This window comes from Camelus bactrianus, chromosome 3, assembly GCF_048773025.1.
Source record: "Camelus bactrianus isolate YW-2024 breed Bactrian camel chromosome 3, ASM4877302v1, whole genome shotgun sequence".
Classification (NCBI taxonomy): domain Eukaryota; kingdom Metazoa; phylum Chordata; class Mammalia; order Artiodactyla; family Camelidae; genus Camelus; species Camelus bactrianus.
The window spans coordinates 111370965-111387930 of NC_133541.1; the positions used below are offsets into that span (position 1 = coordinate 111370965).

The window sequence follows — 16966 nt, forward strand, 5'->3', positions numbered from 1 at the left end:
ACTGCCTGGCAATGAGTAAGTGCTCATTTGCATTTCATTGTTAATGAAAAATGATAGTAGTAATGGTGGCCACTATTTATTCAGGGCTTACTACATGCCCAGCATCGTTTATATGTACTATCTCATTTCCTACTGCCAGATAGGGCCTCGTGGGATCCACATTTTCAAAATGAGGAAGCCGAGGCCGGAGAGGTGAAGTGCCTTGCTCAAGCTCACACAGGCTCTCCGGGGATGAAGCGTCAAGAACTCTCAGCCTTGCCCACTTTGCTCTGCAGCCTCCCGAGAGGATTGGACAGAGGGCCCTGCAAACATCAGGAACAGGGCAGGGGTGCAGGTGAACAGAAGAAGCAGAGGGAGAGATGGCACAGCAAAGGAACACCCTGTCAAGAGGAAAAGAGTTTCCTGAGTTGCAGAGACCGGCATCCCTGCATGGAAGTCCTCTGCAGGCATCATCAGCTGTGTCTTGTCTGCAGCAGGAGGAGTCTGGACCTGGACAGGTAAGAGCCCTGCTGATGGCTCTGCCTTGCCCTTCCTGAGCGCCTGTTCTGACCACAACACTGCACATGCTCATTAATATCGGGTTCTGCTGGTGGGAAAAGTCAGGCTGTTTTATTTGAAAGATAAAACAGCATAAATATGATAGCGTCACTAGTTTTGGCCCAACTCTGGAACACTCTCCCCTTCTCCCTGAACCAAGAAAGCAAACTCAGAACCAGCAGCATCCACTGCTTAGGGCCAGAGAGAGTCAGCTGGCTTGGGGCCCTCTTCCTCCTGGCTCTGACCCCAGTGAATCCCTGTGACTTGAATGATAATAGTAAGAGCTCGTGAGGTAGCTCCTAGGGACTCAATCCTGTGCTTTCTGTTGCTGGGGCTCAGAGAGGTTGAGTTGCTGAACAAGGTGACCCAGCTGGTCAAAACTTCTGTTTGACTGTGACAGAAGCAAGGTGCTACCTGCATGGAAGTGAGGGTCACTGTGAAAGAAGAGGGACAGCTGAAGCCACTGGACAGGATGCAGCCTCTCAGAAAACATTTATCCAGGGAGGCAGGATAGTTTTGAGCACCGGTTCTCCATCAGGGGTGATTTTGTGTCTAGGGGACGTGTGGAAATACTTGGAGACATTTTAAATGTCACAACTGGAAAGGGAAGTGCTACTGGCATCTAGTGGACAGAGACCAAGGATGCCGCTGGATAGCGTACAGTGCACAGGGCAGCCCTGCGAGGCTGCATTATCCTGCCCCAAGTGTCAATAGTGCCGAGGTTGTGCCGGCCTGATCCAGCAATTGAGAGGGCATGCAGCCCTGGAGTTTGAGGTGCCCTTACTAGCTGTGTACCCAGGAACAGGCACTTCACCTTCTCAGTTTCCCCCTCTGTAAAGTTGGGGATACTAAGCTGAGCCAATGCCAATTCACTGCTTTTGGCGGGGAGGTACACAGCAAATGCTCCATCGTGATGCTGTTGTTAATTACCCAGGGCATACGCTCTGCAGAAGAACAATGACCAGGTAGGCAGCAAGGAGGCCCCAAGAGAAGCAGGCTTCAGAGGGTGGAGGAGGGCAGAGGAGGCCCTGACGACCTGGAGGACAGCGTGTTCTGGCATTCACGGTCTTGCTTCATTCACCCCATCTTGCTTCAGCCTATATTGCTCGCCCTGCCTCCCATTGCTTTGGATGGTCACTGGGCCACCCTCCACAGTCCCCACCCTTCCAAGACCTCCTCCTCCAAGAAGCACCTTGTCCAGCCCAACCCTTAAGAATTACCTGGCTCTTATCGCAGACTAAATCAATAGATGGCTGCAGAGATATACCCAGACTCAAACACAGTCATATCCACGCAGAGTCTGAAAAACACATCTAAACACACAAGCAACCTTAAGGCACACTTCAGCCCTGGTCACAGACTCACAAATATATTCTCATACACTCACAAACACACATTTACAACCATAACACAATCTCACCAAGACACACGTGGAGTATCCCCACCCCCCACACATATATACAACACTAGCACACAATAGCAGTATATACCCAAGTATATGTAGTCCCATTCACAAGCCCACAAATTCACACGTATTTAAATACAAACTCAGGAAAGCCCATAGATCTCAGATATACACACCTGCTTAACATTTAGGCACATAAAGATACATGCCTGTATATATGCACAGAGACACATTCTGAGCACACATATTCATATACAGCTATCAGTGTGCTTATATCCATAAGCATACATATGGCAGACACCATTCAAGATACACAACTCCTGTACATCCTCCCAAACACACACACACACACAAAGGCATTTTAAAAAATCTGTCCTCTCTATACACACAGACGTGCTCATTTCATTCATTCATCGGTTCATTTACTCTATTAAAAAATTGCTAAGAACACTTCCTTGGGTCATCTTTCAAATTCAACCTTGTGTAATAGCTATTGTGTAGCGCAGCAAAATGCAGCGGTAGATCGTTTCTCTTTTCAAATTTCCACTTGCGGATAGGCGGTGTAGGTTTTCTCGCTGCCTTGCAAGTCCCCAGGAAGCAGGGCTCCGTCTCTCTCATCTCTAATTGCCCAGTCCCCCAAGGCCTCCATCGGGAGGAAGGGGCTCCCTAAGGGCCCGTGTCTAAAGGTGCATCTCCCACCACTAATCCAAACACGGCGAGGGTGGGTCCGTGGGTGTGGCGTGTGAACAAGGGCACTTCGGGATGGGGGATGAATGCAGGGTAGCTCACGAACTCCCCTTGGGTGCCTCACCCTCTCCCTACCCTCTCAGCTGTTCTTCGGCCTGTTTGCCAGGATCAGCCCTAAGTCGGCGGGCAGCGGGAGGAGGCGGGGCTGGGGCTTCGGCCTCCCCGGGAGCCCTCCCCTCCCCTCCCCCACCCCTTCCTCCTCTCCCACCCCTCCGCCTCCCTCCCTTTCGCCTCTGTTCTCCTTCCTCCTCGCTCCCCTCCCCCCTCCGTTGGCCCCGCCCCGCCCCGCCCATTCCCCTCCCCCGCCTCGCCCCCGCTCCTCGCCCCCGACTCCACGCCTGGGCTCCGGAATGTTGAGTCATCGCTGCGGCGTTGCCCGGAGAGCAGGCGACCAGGTAGGGAGGGTGTAAAGAGACCGACGCCGTGCGACCCGTCAAGCACCGCCACCATGAGCAGGGCTGCGTCCCTGCGCACGGCCGGCTCCCTGAGCGGCCTGGGAAGGGGCACCGGCGGGGGCGGCGTCGCGGTAGGGAGGGGCGACGGGCCCCGGAAGGCGCGGATTTCGTCGCCCTAACCGAGGCCGCTTTGCAGCATTCTAGAAGAGCTGCGCATAGGATGGAATCATAAACCTGCACATAACATTAGGTGGCATTCAGGCTAGGTATCGCAAACTGGCGGCCCACGGGTAGATCTGGCCTGCATCTGATCTTTATTCGGCCCACAAAGTGGTGTTTATTTAAGTTTTAACCAGATTCCGGTGTTTAAACACCATAGGATATTTCACAGGGGTGGGGGACATCTGATTCTCAATCTCTAATAATTAAGAGTATATGCCGACGCTGGACCGTGACAACAATAGCCTAATGCTGAGTGGGGCTGCCTTTTTTAGTCAAGGCATTCATCCTCTCATTTGCCACTGTCCCCATTACTCCTTCCTGCTTCACCTAGGCCGTCCTTTGTGTTACCTGCCAAACCCCTGATTTAGTGATTCCTAATCTAGTTCATCCTACCCATTTCTCAGATGGAAAGGGGGAAGTGGAGGTGGGAGTTTCCCAGCCGTATAACATGTGGCCTTAATGCAGGAAAATGTGGATTTTTCTCACCTAATTTTTTTTAATTAAAAAGTTTTTTTTTTAATTGAAGTATAGTCGGTTTACAATATGTTAATTTCTGGTGTACAGCATAGTGATTCAGTTCCATATTTGTTTTTTTCATATCCTTTTTCATTATAGGCTATTACAAGGTATTGAATATATTGTTCCCTGTGCTATACAGTAGGACCTTGCTGTTTATCTATTTTATATATAGTAGTTAGTATCTGCAAATCTGGAACTCCCAGTTTATCCCTCCACCCCACCACCTTTCACCCCCTGGTAACCACAAGTTTGTTTTCTGTATCTGTGAGTCTGTTTCTGTTTGTAAATAAGTTCTTTTGTCTCTCTCTCTCCCTTTTTTTTTTTAAGATTCCACGTATAAGTGATATCTTATCACTTTCTCTTTCTTACTTCAGTTAATGTGACAGTCTCCAGGTCCATCCATGATTTTGCAAGTGGCATTATTTCATTCTTTTTTATGGCTGAGTATTATCACCTAGTAATCTTTTCTGGCAAACCATTCTGTCTTCTTTGGTATGTAGGCTAAGAGAAGGAATTGTCTGGTGAAAAGTGGGTCCCAGAAAATGATCTGGGGATCAGAGTGGACCCCAAGTGGAAGATGATTTGGAGCAGTGATTAACCAGGAGAAGGGTCAAACAGCTTTAGATTTCTTCCTGTATGAGGGTAGATCCATACTAAGAAACTGACCAGAATCAGAGTGTACAGCAGCCTCTCTCTGGAGGTGGTGGTAGCCTCTCACAGACTTTCCTTTGGAGCTGCAATAGAAGACAGAACTAGGGCAAGTGGATGGATGGAACAGTTGGCAATTCTGGCAAATTTGGTCATAATAAGTTGTTTTCAAGTCACTAGAGACTTGGCCTTTGAGACACTAGACTGTATTTTAAGGGCTGTGAAGGCAACATGCTGCTTTGCTTGGATTGTTCTCTAGACTTACTCTTTTGTCTAGTGCTTCTCAGCCTGTAATGTGTACGTGATTCTTGTAAAATACAAATTTAAAAAGATTGGAATATAGTTGATTTACAATATTGTGTTAGTTTCTGGTATACAGTAAATTGATTCAGTTACACATACATTCGTAATCTTTTTCACATCCTTTTCCATTATGGTGTATTACAGGATATTGTGCTGTACAATAGGACCTGGTTGTTTATCTTAAAATGCAGGTTGTGATTGAGTAGGGCTGGGCTGAAACTGGAGTGCCTACACTTCTGGCAAGCTTCTAGGTGATGCCAATGCCACAAGCCCCCAGATGCCACTTTGAGTAGCCAGGCTCTCCTTGTGCCTGTTTTTTTGCAAGAGTCTTTGTTACAAGGCAGCCAAGAAGAAGGGCTTACAATCACAGACCTGGGATCCCAACCCACCTCTTATTAGCCAGGTAACCTCTCTGTGCCTCAGTTTTCTCATCTGCTTATTTAGAATCAAAGAATCCTTCCTACCTTAGGAAGATGGGGAAGGAAGAGTGAACTGGGCATGTGGCCCCAGTACAGTGTGTAGCTCAGGGTAGGCGCCATGGAAAGGTGGTTTCTGTTATTTTGTTCGCTCTGTGGGGGTGCCTATGGGCAGTGACACCCATAAACAACATGATCAGGGAGGAGGAAATATGAGACATTTCAGGGTGAGGATGGAACCCCTTAATGTGGCCTTCCAGGCCATACATGCTATCCAGCCCACCCTTGCCACTCTCCCATCACTGTGTGCACTGCAGCCCCACTGGCCGCTTATGAGGTCCCTCATCTGTGGTACCTTCTCTCCACAGAGGCCTTGTACTTGCCGTTCCTCATACTTTGGCTGCCTGGCCCTTTCTTATCCTTCAATCTTGGCTCCTCTGTCACTTCCTCAGAGATGCCGTCTTTGATTCTCAAAATTGCTAAAGTAAGGTTTTAGGGGATTTATTCTGGTAGAAAGGGAGTATGGGAGACATCCCTTGAGGATATATATAGAGAGACAGACAGACAGACAGACAGATATCACTGTTTTTAACAGTCTGTGTTTATTTAGAGCAGTTTTTTTTTGACGGGGGTCAGATGGGAGGAGGAACTACACACCTAAACACTGCCCCTGCTGGTCTGCACAGTGCCTTTTTGCAAATTAGAAACTGGCCCAGCTTGGGTAGGACTGCGTCTCTGCTCTGGCCTGCCCTCTCCACCTGTTACCTTTGTGCAGAATACAAACTGTGCAGCCTTAGGTGGCAGCCCAAGTGCTAATGCTTCCCCAAGCTGCCTGGTGACTGGCTTAATCCTCCTGATTAAATTAAGTTCCTTTTAGAAACTTTCTTAACTCCGTAAAACTCATCACAGATTGGAATTAGGTGTCTTGGGAATGATTTGTTAAAAATCTAGTCCCCTGTACTAGACTATATTCCATCAAGGCAAAGGCTATCCATCTTGCCCTCAGCTGTATTCTCAGTGCCTAGCCTGGTGCCTTCAACAAAGCAGGTGCTCCATGATGTTTGTTGAAGACAGTTGATTCTTGGACAACACAGGTTTGAGCTGTGTGGGTCTACTTATATGTGAATTTTTTTCAGTAAATACTATTACAGTACTATATGGTCCACAGTTGGTAACATCCGCAGATGCAGAACTGCAGGTAGAGAGGGCGGCTGTACAGTTACAGGCATATTTTCAGCTATAGGGATGGAGGATCGGTGCCCCTAACTCCTGCATAGCTCAGGGGTCAGCTGTATTTTAGGAGCTCAATGCCTACCGGGAGAGATAGGACTCATCAAAATAACCATGATATGAGATGGGGACTAAATGGTCCAGCTCCTGGAAGGGAGTGTCACTTCTAGCTGAGGTCATCTGGGGATGCTCACAGAAGAGGTGGTGTTTCGGCCAGGCCTGATAGAACAGGTAGAGTTCGTGAAACCTGCATGAGTGGTAGGGTGTTCTTGGCAGTGGAATAGCAAAAACAAAGGTGCAGAGGAAGAAGAGAGTTCAGTGTGTTCCTGTAGCAGGTCACAAATTGTGAACAGCAGACTAGTCAAATGCGTCTTGTGAATTAGCTGTCGATCTTTAAAAATCAAGAGATTTCACAAAAAGATCCAGATTTCTGGATTCTCTTGGAAAATTGGAAGATCCTACCAGGCAGCAATTGTTTGGCGCCAGAAAGTGATGGTCCTTTTAGAAAGCTTGTGGTTTTCTTTATTTTTCTTTAGTTGTAATTTTCTTCTGTTTATAAAAATAATACATCCTTATTAGAACAAAATGTAAAATATAGAAAAATAAAATGAAGATAATAATCTGTAATCCTACCGACTGTTAACATGTTGGTGGATTTCCTTATGCTTGTTTTTTTTTCAGTGTATTTATTTATTTACTTATTTTTTTAACAAAGTTGGGGTCACATTTCATATACAGAGCTTGCCCTTTTTTGATTAATACTATGCTATGAATCTTTTACCATGAGAATATATTAATGCATCTTCTTGTTGAACTTCTTAAATAAGATAAAATTTAGAAAAGAAAAATAAACCCAGTATATTAGCATCACTTTCCTGATTTATTAAATATGCTTTGGAAAAAACATTTTGCCTGTTTCCTTCCCTTTTCAAAGTATAGTCAGGAATCTGAGTTTTATCAGCTTGCAAAACAGGTATTATCACCCTAATTTTATCGAAGAAACTATCACAGAGATGAAGTGATTTACCCCAAACTAATTAGCCAGCAGCTAGCTCAGGCCTGGAGTACAACCCCGGGTCTTCTGAGTCAGGCTTCGTGCTGGGGGGCGGTGGGGAGGCAACCACAATCTGCTTTCCTCCACCCCAATTACAGTTAGTTTAGATAATGCCAGGTATGCTTTAAATTCTGGGAATCAAGGAGGCTTTAAACTGAGCACAGTTAATCCAGGTGTACTTCGTGGAAGAAGCAGATTTTATGCAGCATCTGAAAGGTTTGTCCAATAAATAGATAAGTTAATGGCAGGCACCCATGACTTCTGATCCCCAAGGGAATGGTAATACCAGCCTTTATCTTGAGGTAAGCCTTACTAAGCCCTTTAACACTGTTTATGGTATTTAATCCTCACATCCAACTGTATGAAGCACTGCTATTTTCATCGATCTAAAAATGAAGAAACAGAAGCACAGAGAGGGGGAGTGACAGGCTCAAGGCTGCACAGCTAGTGAGTACCAGGGCAGAGGTTTGAACTCAGGCATCCCAGAGGTGTTCCTGCATTCTACCCATGCACCCTCTCTGCCTGAAGGCTGAAGGGTGAGCAGCCGGGCTCAGGCTTTGTACTGCCCCCGCCACCTGGAGCTGACCAGTTGTGCAAGGTGTGCTGACTCAGGCGCTGTGTGGTGGCAACAGCCAGCCAGGAAAGGTGCCTGTAGCCCTCCAAGAGGATTCTCAATGTGGGAAATTATTAGTGGAAAAAAAAAATGAAGGATTCCCCAGAGCAGTTGGCATCCCACGGCCAGTGATTGTGTCTTGATTCCTCTTTGATTCTGATTCCTCTTTGATTCTGAAATAAAGTCCATCCTGAAAGAATAGCGGGCTTGGAATCAAGAGGCATGACCTGAGTTCTAGTCCTGCCTCTGCCACGATCTGACTGTGTGATCTCGGGCCAGTCACTTTCCCTCTCTGGGTCTCGGGTTAAAGCTGATCCTTTCACCTGGTCTTTGCAGCTCACATCCCAGCGCCATCTGGCCAACAGAATACTGGGCCTTAGGGTTGACTTGGTAGAAACTGGAGCTGTTTGCACGGTGAGGGTGTCTGTGGGTGCCGCACCCACCCTGCTCTTGTGGAGCATCCAGTGTCTGTGCACAGCGCAGGGCAGGACTCTTGGTTAGTCTAGTTGGAGGAGGAACCTAGCCCTCCCCCCAACTCCTTCCCCAACCTGCTCTCTGTCCCAGTGGTGCAAAGGGCCCAACTTCCCTGGAGGGACACCAGCCATGCGTCTAACAGCTCACCCCTGCAGCTCTCCACTCTGCCTTCACCGGGCAGCCGTGCCCATTCTCAGGCACAGCCATGCCCACCCCTATGAAGAAACCTTCTCTGGCTCCCTGCTGCCCTGGGAATAACACCCAAACTCCTCAGAATGGCAGAGAAGGCCTTCTTCCACCTACCCCCAACCTGCCTCTCCAACTCTTTTGTCCTGTCACCGTAACATAGAGCTTTGTGCTTTTAAAAGCAGAGGCTCAGGAGTCAAGCCCCTGGATTCAAATCCAGAGTCTGCCTATTCCTGGCTTTACAACCTTTGGCAAGTTACCACCTATCACTAAATCGTGATTTCCACACCCTTAAAAGGAGGGCAGCAACATCTGTTCCATAGGACTGTGTGAGAAATTAAATGAATCACTTAGCATAGTTCCTGGAACATAGTAAACTCTAATAGGCGTTAAGTGCCTGCTGTTATTGTTATAACAAGTAACCACGTTTGGCTACCACCTCCTACTTCCTGAAGCTCAGCGCTTTCTTTCCCAACACTGTGCCTCTGTACCTGGAAGGTCCTTCCCCTTCCCTTTTCTCCACCCAGTAGGCTCCTACACACCCTTTCAAGCCCTATTTAGATGCCATTGCCTGTGAAGACGTTTCCCTTCTTCCCACTTCCTTCCTCCTCCCCACTTCCTTCCTCCTCTCTCCGTGTGTCACCATTTTAACCCAGGGGTCGTGCTTTGGGTCACCAGCGGTGGTACCTCTCAGTAGGATGCAGTAGACTACCCAGCTCCACCTATTTTGGGTCCTGCCAAAAATACTGAGCCTGAACCTCATCAGGTCTTTAGAGCTGGCTTCAGTTTACCAGAATTTCAGGGAATAGTGGAACACATTATATAACCCACAGAGAAGCAATCAGACAAGTCCAGAATGCGGAATCCTTTATAAGACCACTGATGTGATCTCTTAAAAGTCGACAATGTGAAAATAAAACCAAAGCAAACGCAGTGGGGAAGGAGGTTCTATATTTAAAGAGATCCTAGAATATAACATTTAAATGTAAGATGTGATTCCTGATTATATCTTGGTTCTTTTTTTTTTTAAAAAAGCTGTAAAGACCGTGTTTTTAGACAGTGGTGGAAATCTGACTGTGAACTGGGGATTAGGTGATATAAGGCAGTTATTAATTTTGTGAGGTGTGGTAAGAGTATTGTGGTTATGGAGGAGAATCTTTATTTTTTGGAAATGCATGTTGAAGTGTTTGGGGCTGAAGTGTTAGAATATCTGTAGTTAACTTTAAAATGGTTCAGCCACAAATTTGGCATATAGTAAGATAAAGTGAATATGGTAAAATGTTGACAGTTGTTGAATTTTTGTGATCATATGTAAGCATTCAGTTTATAATTCTTTCTACTTTCCTGTAGTTTTGAACATTTTCATAATAAAAAGGTATCTTTAAAAAAAATGTTCCTTCTCCAGGGCTCCCACAGAAGTTTGGGGGTCCTTTAGTAAAGAACAAATCACAGTATATGGAGGTGATGTATGCCAGTGAGTCTTGCCATTCAGATTACAGATTACAGACTCCTGTCAGGAGGATCCAGGTCTGGATCAACTGTATTTCTCTCACAGTGCCAAGTTCATAATAAATGCTCAAGAAACATTTGTTTAATGAAACTTTACTGCTACAGTGCATGGTCCATCAGTAAACTTACTGTTAGTAATCTCCTGAGTGCAAATGATAATGACAAACATTTATCAGGCGCTTACTATGTGCCCGGCTTGGGGCTAAGCCCCTAACATGCATTTGCTTATGGAATCCTCACAGCAGTCCTATAAGGTCAGGAAAATATTGATACCATTTTACACATGAGAAAACTGACAGACAGAAAGATGAAGAAGCTTGCCTCCCAGATCGTTTAGTTAGTAATGGCAGAAACATGTGGTTCTAACCATCACACATGTTGCCTCATCCCTCTCTTGCAGCATCTGACCAGCACAGGTAATTATATAGGTACCTGTTTTAGCATCTACATCTGCTGGACTAGGAGCCTTTCAAAAGCAGAGGAAAGAAAATATGTCCACACAAAAACTTGTGTGCAAATATAAACAGCAGCATTATTCAGAATAGCCAAGGAATGAAAACAACCCAGGTGTCTATCAACTTGGTGAATTGATAAACACAATGTAGTATATCCATACAATGGAATATTATTCAGCCATAAAAAGGAATGAAGTATTGATACAGTCTACAATGTAGATGAACCTCAGAAACATTACACTAAGTGAAAGAAGCTGGTCTCAAAAGACCACCAATTGTATGATTCCATTTAAATGAAATGTCCAGAGTAAGCAAATCCATAGACATAGAAAGTAAATTAGTGGTTGGTTAGGGCTCAGGGCATGGAGGATTGGGAGGTGATAGCTAAAGCGTACAAGAATTCTTTTGAGTTGGTAAATATATTCTAAAATTGATTGTGTGAGGGTTGTACACCCTTAATATATCAAAACAATTGAATTTACATTTTAAATGGGTGAATGTATGGTGTGAGAATTATATCTCAATAAAGCTGAAAAAAAAGAGGAAGTAATTTATGTACCAATGAATCTGTCTAGCTAGTTGAGTGGAAAAAAGTGAACAAATGAATGAATGGCTGTTTTCCATGAAGCTGACAAAAATCTACCATATTTCCAAAGTCTTCAGTGAATTTCCTTGACAGCCTTACAGGCATGCTTACTCTTTAACTCCCAGGGATCCATTAATATACTAATAAGAAACCTGATAATTCAATAAATAATTCCTAAGGTTGCCAATGCCACTCCAGAAGAATAGAGAAATACACAGATGATTTCTTCCAGATACAAACTATGAGATTGCAGAGCATGGAGCCGCCAGGATGATCTGTCTGTCGAGGGCCCCTGAAGAGCTCACTGTGATCTCTTCCCACTTGACAAACCTTGATTCATTTATCCGGGCTCTTCTGACTATTCCTGCTTTTTTTTTTTTTTTTTTTTTTTTTTTGCCTCACTCTGGTCATTCAAAAGCACAGTTGTAATGAAAGCTCCAGGATAAAATACCTCGTGAGGGTCTGTGGAAATAGCTTAGTTGGGGACAACCCAAACACTTCAGTGGACAACCATCAACTGGCAGGAAGCTGCTTGTTCAAAATGCTGATTCCTGGCCTCTTCCCTGGAGATTCAAATTTAGTAGGACTAGGGTGGAGCCACGGAAACTGTATTTTACATAAAAACATCAGTGGTGTCCCTGAGACAGGGGACTGCTGGCCAATATGAGAAATACTGACCTACATAAAGGATAGACAGGAGGAACTGAAATGTTTACATTATCTCAGGCAGACAAACAGGTTTGCTTAGGGACCTTAGAGATCATGGAATTTAATAGTTTTCATACTTTGCCCCCTGGAACTCCCTAAGGTTCCATGGAACACTTGGAGGGCTGTTGCATGGGTGGAGGTCCAGAGATGCAGATGGGTCTGTCTCAGAGCATGCCCCCGGCAACAACTCTATTTTTAACTTTTTTTCTAAACTAAGAGATTGGGTTTTGTTGCTTGAAAATCATTCATTGTGCCCTGTCGCTAATACGCAAGTGGAAAACCTGAGGACTAGAGAGGAAAACATTTTCCCAGGGTAACAGAGTGACAGCACACTGATGGCAGAACCAAGGCTCATTTATTCCTTCAACAAATATTTATTGAGTGCCAACTGTATGCTAGATCCCATTCTAAGCACTGAGGGTACATATGGTGAACAACACTGGGAGCAGTCCTGCCTCCAGGGAGCTGACAGTCTTGTCAAGGACCACATGTTCAATAATTGCACATGCAGTTATTTAATTACAAGTATGATAAGTTATGAGAAGGAAATGTTCAGGCTGTTATGAGAATGTGCACTAGAAGCATCTTAAACCCCTGGGCTGACTGTCTAACTGAGTAACTTTGTTCCTTTGACAGATGTTTTTGGACTGACTGCTCAGGGCTAGGCACTGTGTTTGGTGCTGAGTGCTGGGTGCAGTGGGGAATAGGGCTCAGCCCCTGCCCCTAAGGAGCTCACCTGCACAGCAAATACACCATCTGACCAGCAGTCCCTTCCACCCGCATCCTGTGTCCCTCATCCTGCAAAGTTTACAACTTGGACATCCACTTGAAAGAACAATGCCACCCACGCCTGCTTCCACAGGTGAACCAAAAATATTTAACTGGTTCCTTTCGCTTCATATTGGTCTTACCATGTCTTTCGCTAACCCTCAATGGCTTTTGCTTTCTAAGGCTGGAAAAATCGGGGCAAATGGTCACTGAATCTACTGAGAATGTTTTATTATGCTCTGTAAAAATAGTCTTGGGTGAAAAATACATATGGTCTCATTGAGAGAAGAAGGCATCAGGAAAGAGAAGGGAATGGAGATTGTAACTCCCTGGACTCCATGGCTCCATCCTGTTGGGGATGGGAGCTCAGCTTTGAGCACAGGCCTTTGTGGTATTTCTGGCTGCTTGGCTCCAAGGGTGCAGTCTGGAGCGTGGTGCCCAGCTTGCCATGGGGAACTTTCTGGATGGCTTTATTATTCAGAGCATATGATGCTTTGGCTCCAGCAGCTGGAGATAGTCAGCAATTCTGCAGAGCTGGGAATGGGGTTCTCACCAGCAGAGGTGAGCATATGGGTGGTTTCAGGTGTAGGAGGTTTGGCTTGGTAGCCTCCCTGCAAAGCAGTCAGAATCATTTGGCCTCCTGGACCCTGATCCAGGCCTGAAATGTGACAGCATGGGGAGAAATGGGAAGGAAGGAGTGGCCATTGGACTGAAGCACTTAGAGGGTGAGAAATGCAGTTGATTCTTTTTTGTAGCTCCTGAGCCTGACACCCTGGGACAGGTGTCTTGCATTGTCAGCATCATACTTCTCATATATTGAGGGCTTACTATATACTTGGCATTAGTTCATTTAATCCTCAGGGTTCTGCTATTATTGTCAATTTACAGGGAGCTGAGGCTCGGGGTAGTGGAGCAGAATCCCCACAGAGTACAGATCTGTGCTATTAGCAAGGCTCTCAGAGGGCAGAGACAGTCAGCAGAGTGGGAGGGTGGGGAAAATTCTCTTACATGCGGCGAGGGGCCTGAAATAGGAAGCAGCTAACTCTTGGGACAAGCCTTCAACTTGGTACAGAGCCTTGGCCATACCAGCTCTAAGAAATGTGAGATTAACCTTTTTATTTTTCAATGGTGGTACTGAGGATTGAACCCAGGACCTCATGCATGCTAAGCATGTGCTCTACCACTGAGCTATACCCACCCCTGGAGTCAACTATTTAGAAAGTAATATAGAATGTAGCATTTTGCCCTTTTGCCAAGGCCTTACTTTATATCAATAATAAAAGTAAATAACCGATCTATTAAGGTCTTATTTCTTTTCAGTCACTGAGTTAAGAACTTTATGTATATCATTTCATTTAATCCTCACATCAACCCCTGAAGTAGATATTATTATCCTTCGGAGGAAAGACACATTAAATAACTTGGCCAAGATCACAGCTAGTGAGTTTCAGAGCCAGGATTCAAGTTAAGAATGTGTGGCTCCAAGATCTCCTGATTCTCTGAGCATCAAAGACTTGGCTCAGTTCCTGGTTCTTCCATGAACCATCTGTGTGCCCTTGGCAAGTTGGTTAACTTTTCTGGGCCTCATTTTCTGCATCTGTGAAATGGGTAGGTTGGGCTAGGTGATATGTTAGGCTCCCTGTAGCTCTGATATCTAGAGCCCCGGGAGGGATATCACCTCTGTATCCCCAGCACTTAGTGGAGGGCCTGGCCCAGAGTGGACAGACAGCAGGTCAGTATCTGTTGAGCTGAAGCTGTGCTGATGGGGCTGCATTTCCCAGCTTCACAAGTAGTTGCCATTTCCATATCTCTACATTTCAGAGATTCCCTTCGTCTGAAGATACCATAATTTATCCATTTTGATTGTTTTCCATTTTTCAAGTTTCTCTTAGTATGTATCCAGGTGTGGGGTTTTTAGATCATGGGATGTACACAAATGCCTCTCAAAAGCTGTTGTAGGAATTTACATTCCCACCGTCTGTAAGAGCTACCCTTTCCCCATATCCTTCCAAAATTGGACTTTGTCAGATTTAAAATTTTGTCAAGTGGTTGGGTGTGAAATGATATAAACATATTTTAACTTTTCATAGTGGAAATTTTCAAGTATTTACACAATAGTAGAAAGGATAGTATCATGAACTTCTACTGAACCTGTCATCCACCTTCAACAATTACTGATTCTTTACCAACTTTGTTCCCTTTATATTCCACCACCCATTAGTTTTAACCAAATCCCAAATATCATACATTTCATATGTAAATATTTCAGCAAATATCTCTATGAAAGATCAGAACGCCTCTTTTAAAATATAGCCACAGTACATCATCATATGGCACCACATGTCAAGAGGAATTCCTTAATATGATCAAATATTTGTGTCAGTGTTCATGTTTCTCCAATTACAGTATAATTTTGTTCTTTATATTGGTTTGAATTGGGATTCAAACAAGTTCCATACATTGTGATCCGTTAATATTTCTTAAGTTCCTTTTAGTCTGTAGTTACCTCCCTCATCCCTGTCTTGCTCTCTTTCTTAGTATCTTGATGTTTATTGAAGAAATTAGATTGATTTTTCTGTTAGACTTCCCTAGTTTAGCTTTTGCTTACTGCGGCTCTGTGTGGTGTCATTTCATTCGTTCCTCAGTCCCTGTTATTTCCTGTAAACTGGAAGTGAGATCAAGTACATGGATTGACATACTATGGTCCATGAGCCAAATCCAGCCCCTACTCTTGTTTGTAAACAAAATTTTGTTGGAACACAGCATGCCCGTCTGTTTAGTTCTTGCCTATGGCTGCTCTCTGTGCTGCAACAGCAGAGTTGAATAGCTACAACAGAGACTACAGACTATATAACTGTAAAGTTTAAAGTATTTGTTACCTGGCCCTTTAGAAAGACTATTTGCCCACCCCTGAGTCTAAAGGCTTGATCAGACTTCTGCTTGACTTTGGAGGCATGATTTCTTCATAAGAGGTGGTATTTAATTCCATCAGAAGGCCCATTTTGTCTGGTTGTTTCTTTTTTGTAATATTTTGAGTTAGATCAACTAATTCATAACAAATGATGATATTCCGAGTCAGTCCTTCTTCATTCCCTGTTCATTTAATTTGTGGGAACGCTTATGTAAAGAGCGGCTTCCTCTCTTTTAATCTTTGGTGGCCTGAGGCATAGTTCTTACAGGAAAGACAGAATAAATACTTAATTGTGTCCCTTTATTTACCAGTTTTCAAAATAATGAACTGATTTCTTAATATCTTCTGAAGATGATCACTGAGGGTTTTTTGTTTGTTTTAAAAATATCCCTGTGAACTCGTGGATTAAAATATATCTGATGTTTTCCAACTCATTGCACTTATTTACTGATCCTCAAATTGTTCTGAATTTGGCCAATGGGAGACTTTTCCGTTGCTTCCTGTGTCTCTTTGCCATGATTAGCTTCCTTGATTTTTGGCATTAAAAGATAGCGTAAGTATATATTGTGCGTTTTTTGTCCCAAAGCTGGTATTAGCTATGTATTTGTATTTTTTTTAATTGAAGTATAGTCAGTTTACAATGTTGTGTCAATTTCTGGTGCACAGCACAATGCTTCAGTCATACTTGAATGTACATATATTCATTTTCATATTCTTTTTCACCATGAGCTACTAGAAGATATTGAATATATTTCCCTGTGCTATACAGTATAAATTTGTTTATCTATTTTACATATACCAGTCAGTATCTACAAATCTCAAACTCCCAGTTTATCCATTCCCACCCCCCTCCCCTCTGGCAACTGCAAGTCTGTATTCTATGTCTGTGAGTTTGTTTCTGTGTATTATTATTATTATTATTTTTTTGAGGAGCTCTGGTTCCTTTTAGTGAGAAACAGTATTTAGAGACCGCGGTCTAGGCAGTAAAGGTGCTTCTTAAAGTGTTGGGCTTTGTTTGTAGATGTGAAAACAGTAGGCAGAGGTAGGCAATATGATGTCTGTTTTCAGATCAGCTGTATCAGAAATTCACTCTGAAACTTCCATTTCAAATCCAGAATTATAGGGTTTTCACTTAACCCCTTTCATCTTTCATTTGTATTTCCTTTCTCTGACATCAAGTCCTGGTTCTCAACACCAGCAACGTAATAACTCACTTGTTTTATGCCACACTACCCATCCAACAGTCTCAGAACAACAATTCCAATGCTACTACTGACAAT

At 44.2% G+C, this 16966-nt stretch overlaps 1 protein-coding gene across 1 annotated transcript in view; it reads left to right on the forward strand.

Moving 5' to 3' along the window:
* The first annotated feature begins 2983 nt into the window (after positions 1-2983).
* The window catches only part of LARP1 (La ribonucleoprotein 1, translational regulator), a 90984-nt gene continuing 77001 nt past the window's right edge, over positions 2984-16966 (forward strand). Inside the window, exons 1-2 of the mRNA XM_074360977.1 lie at positions 2984-3084; positions 12644-12869. Of these exons, the coding sequence (XP_074217078.1) occupies positions 12845-12869 (25 nt within the window). The 5' untranslated portion in view covers positions 2984-3084; positions 12644-12844. The remainder of the gene's footprint in view (positions 3085-12643; positions 12870-16966) is intronic.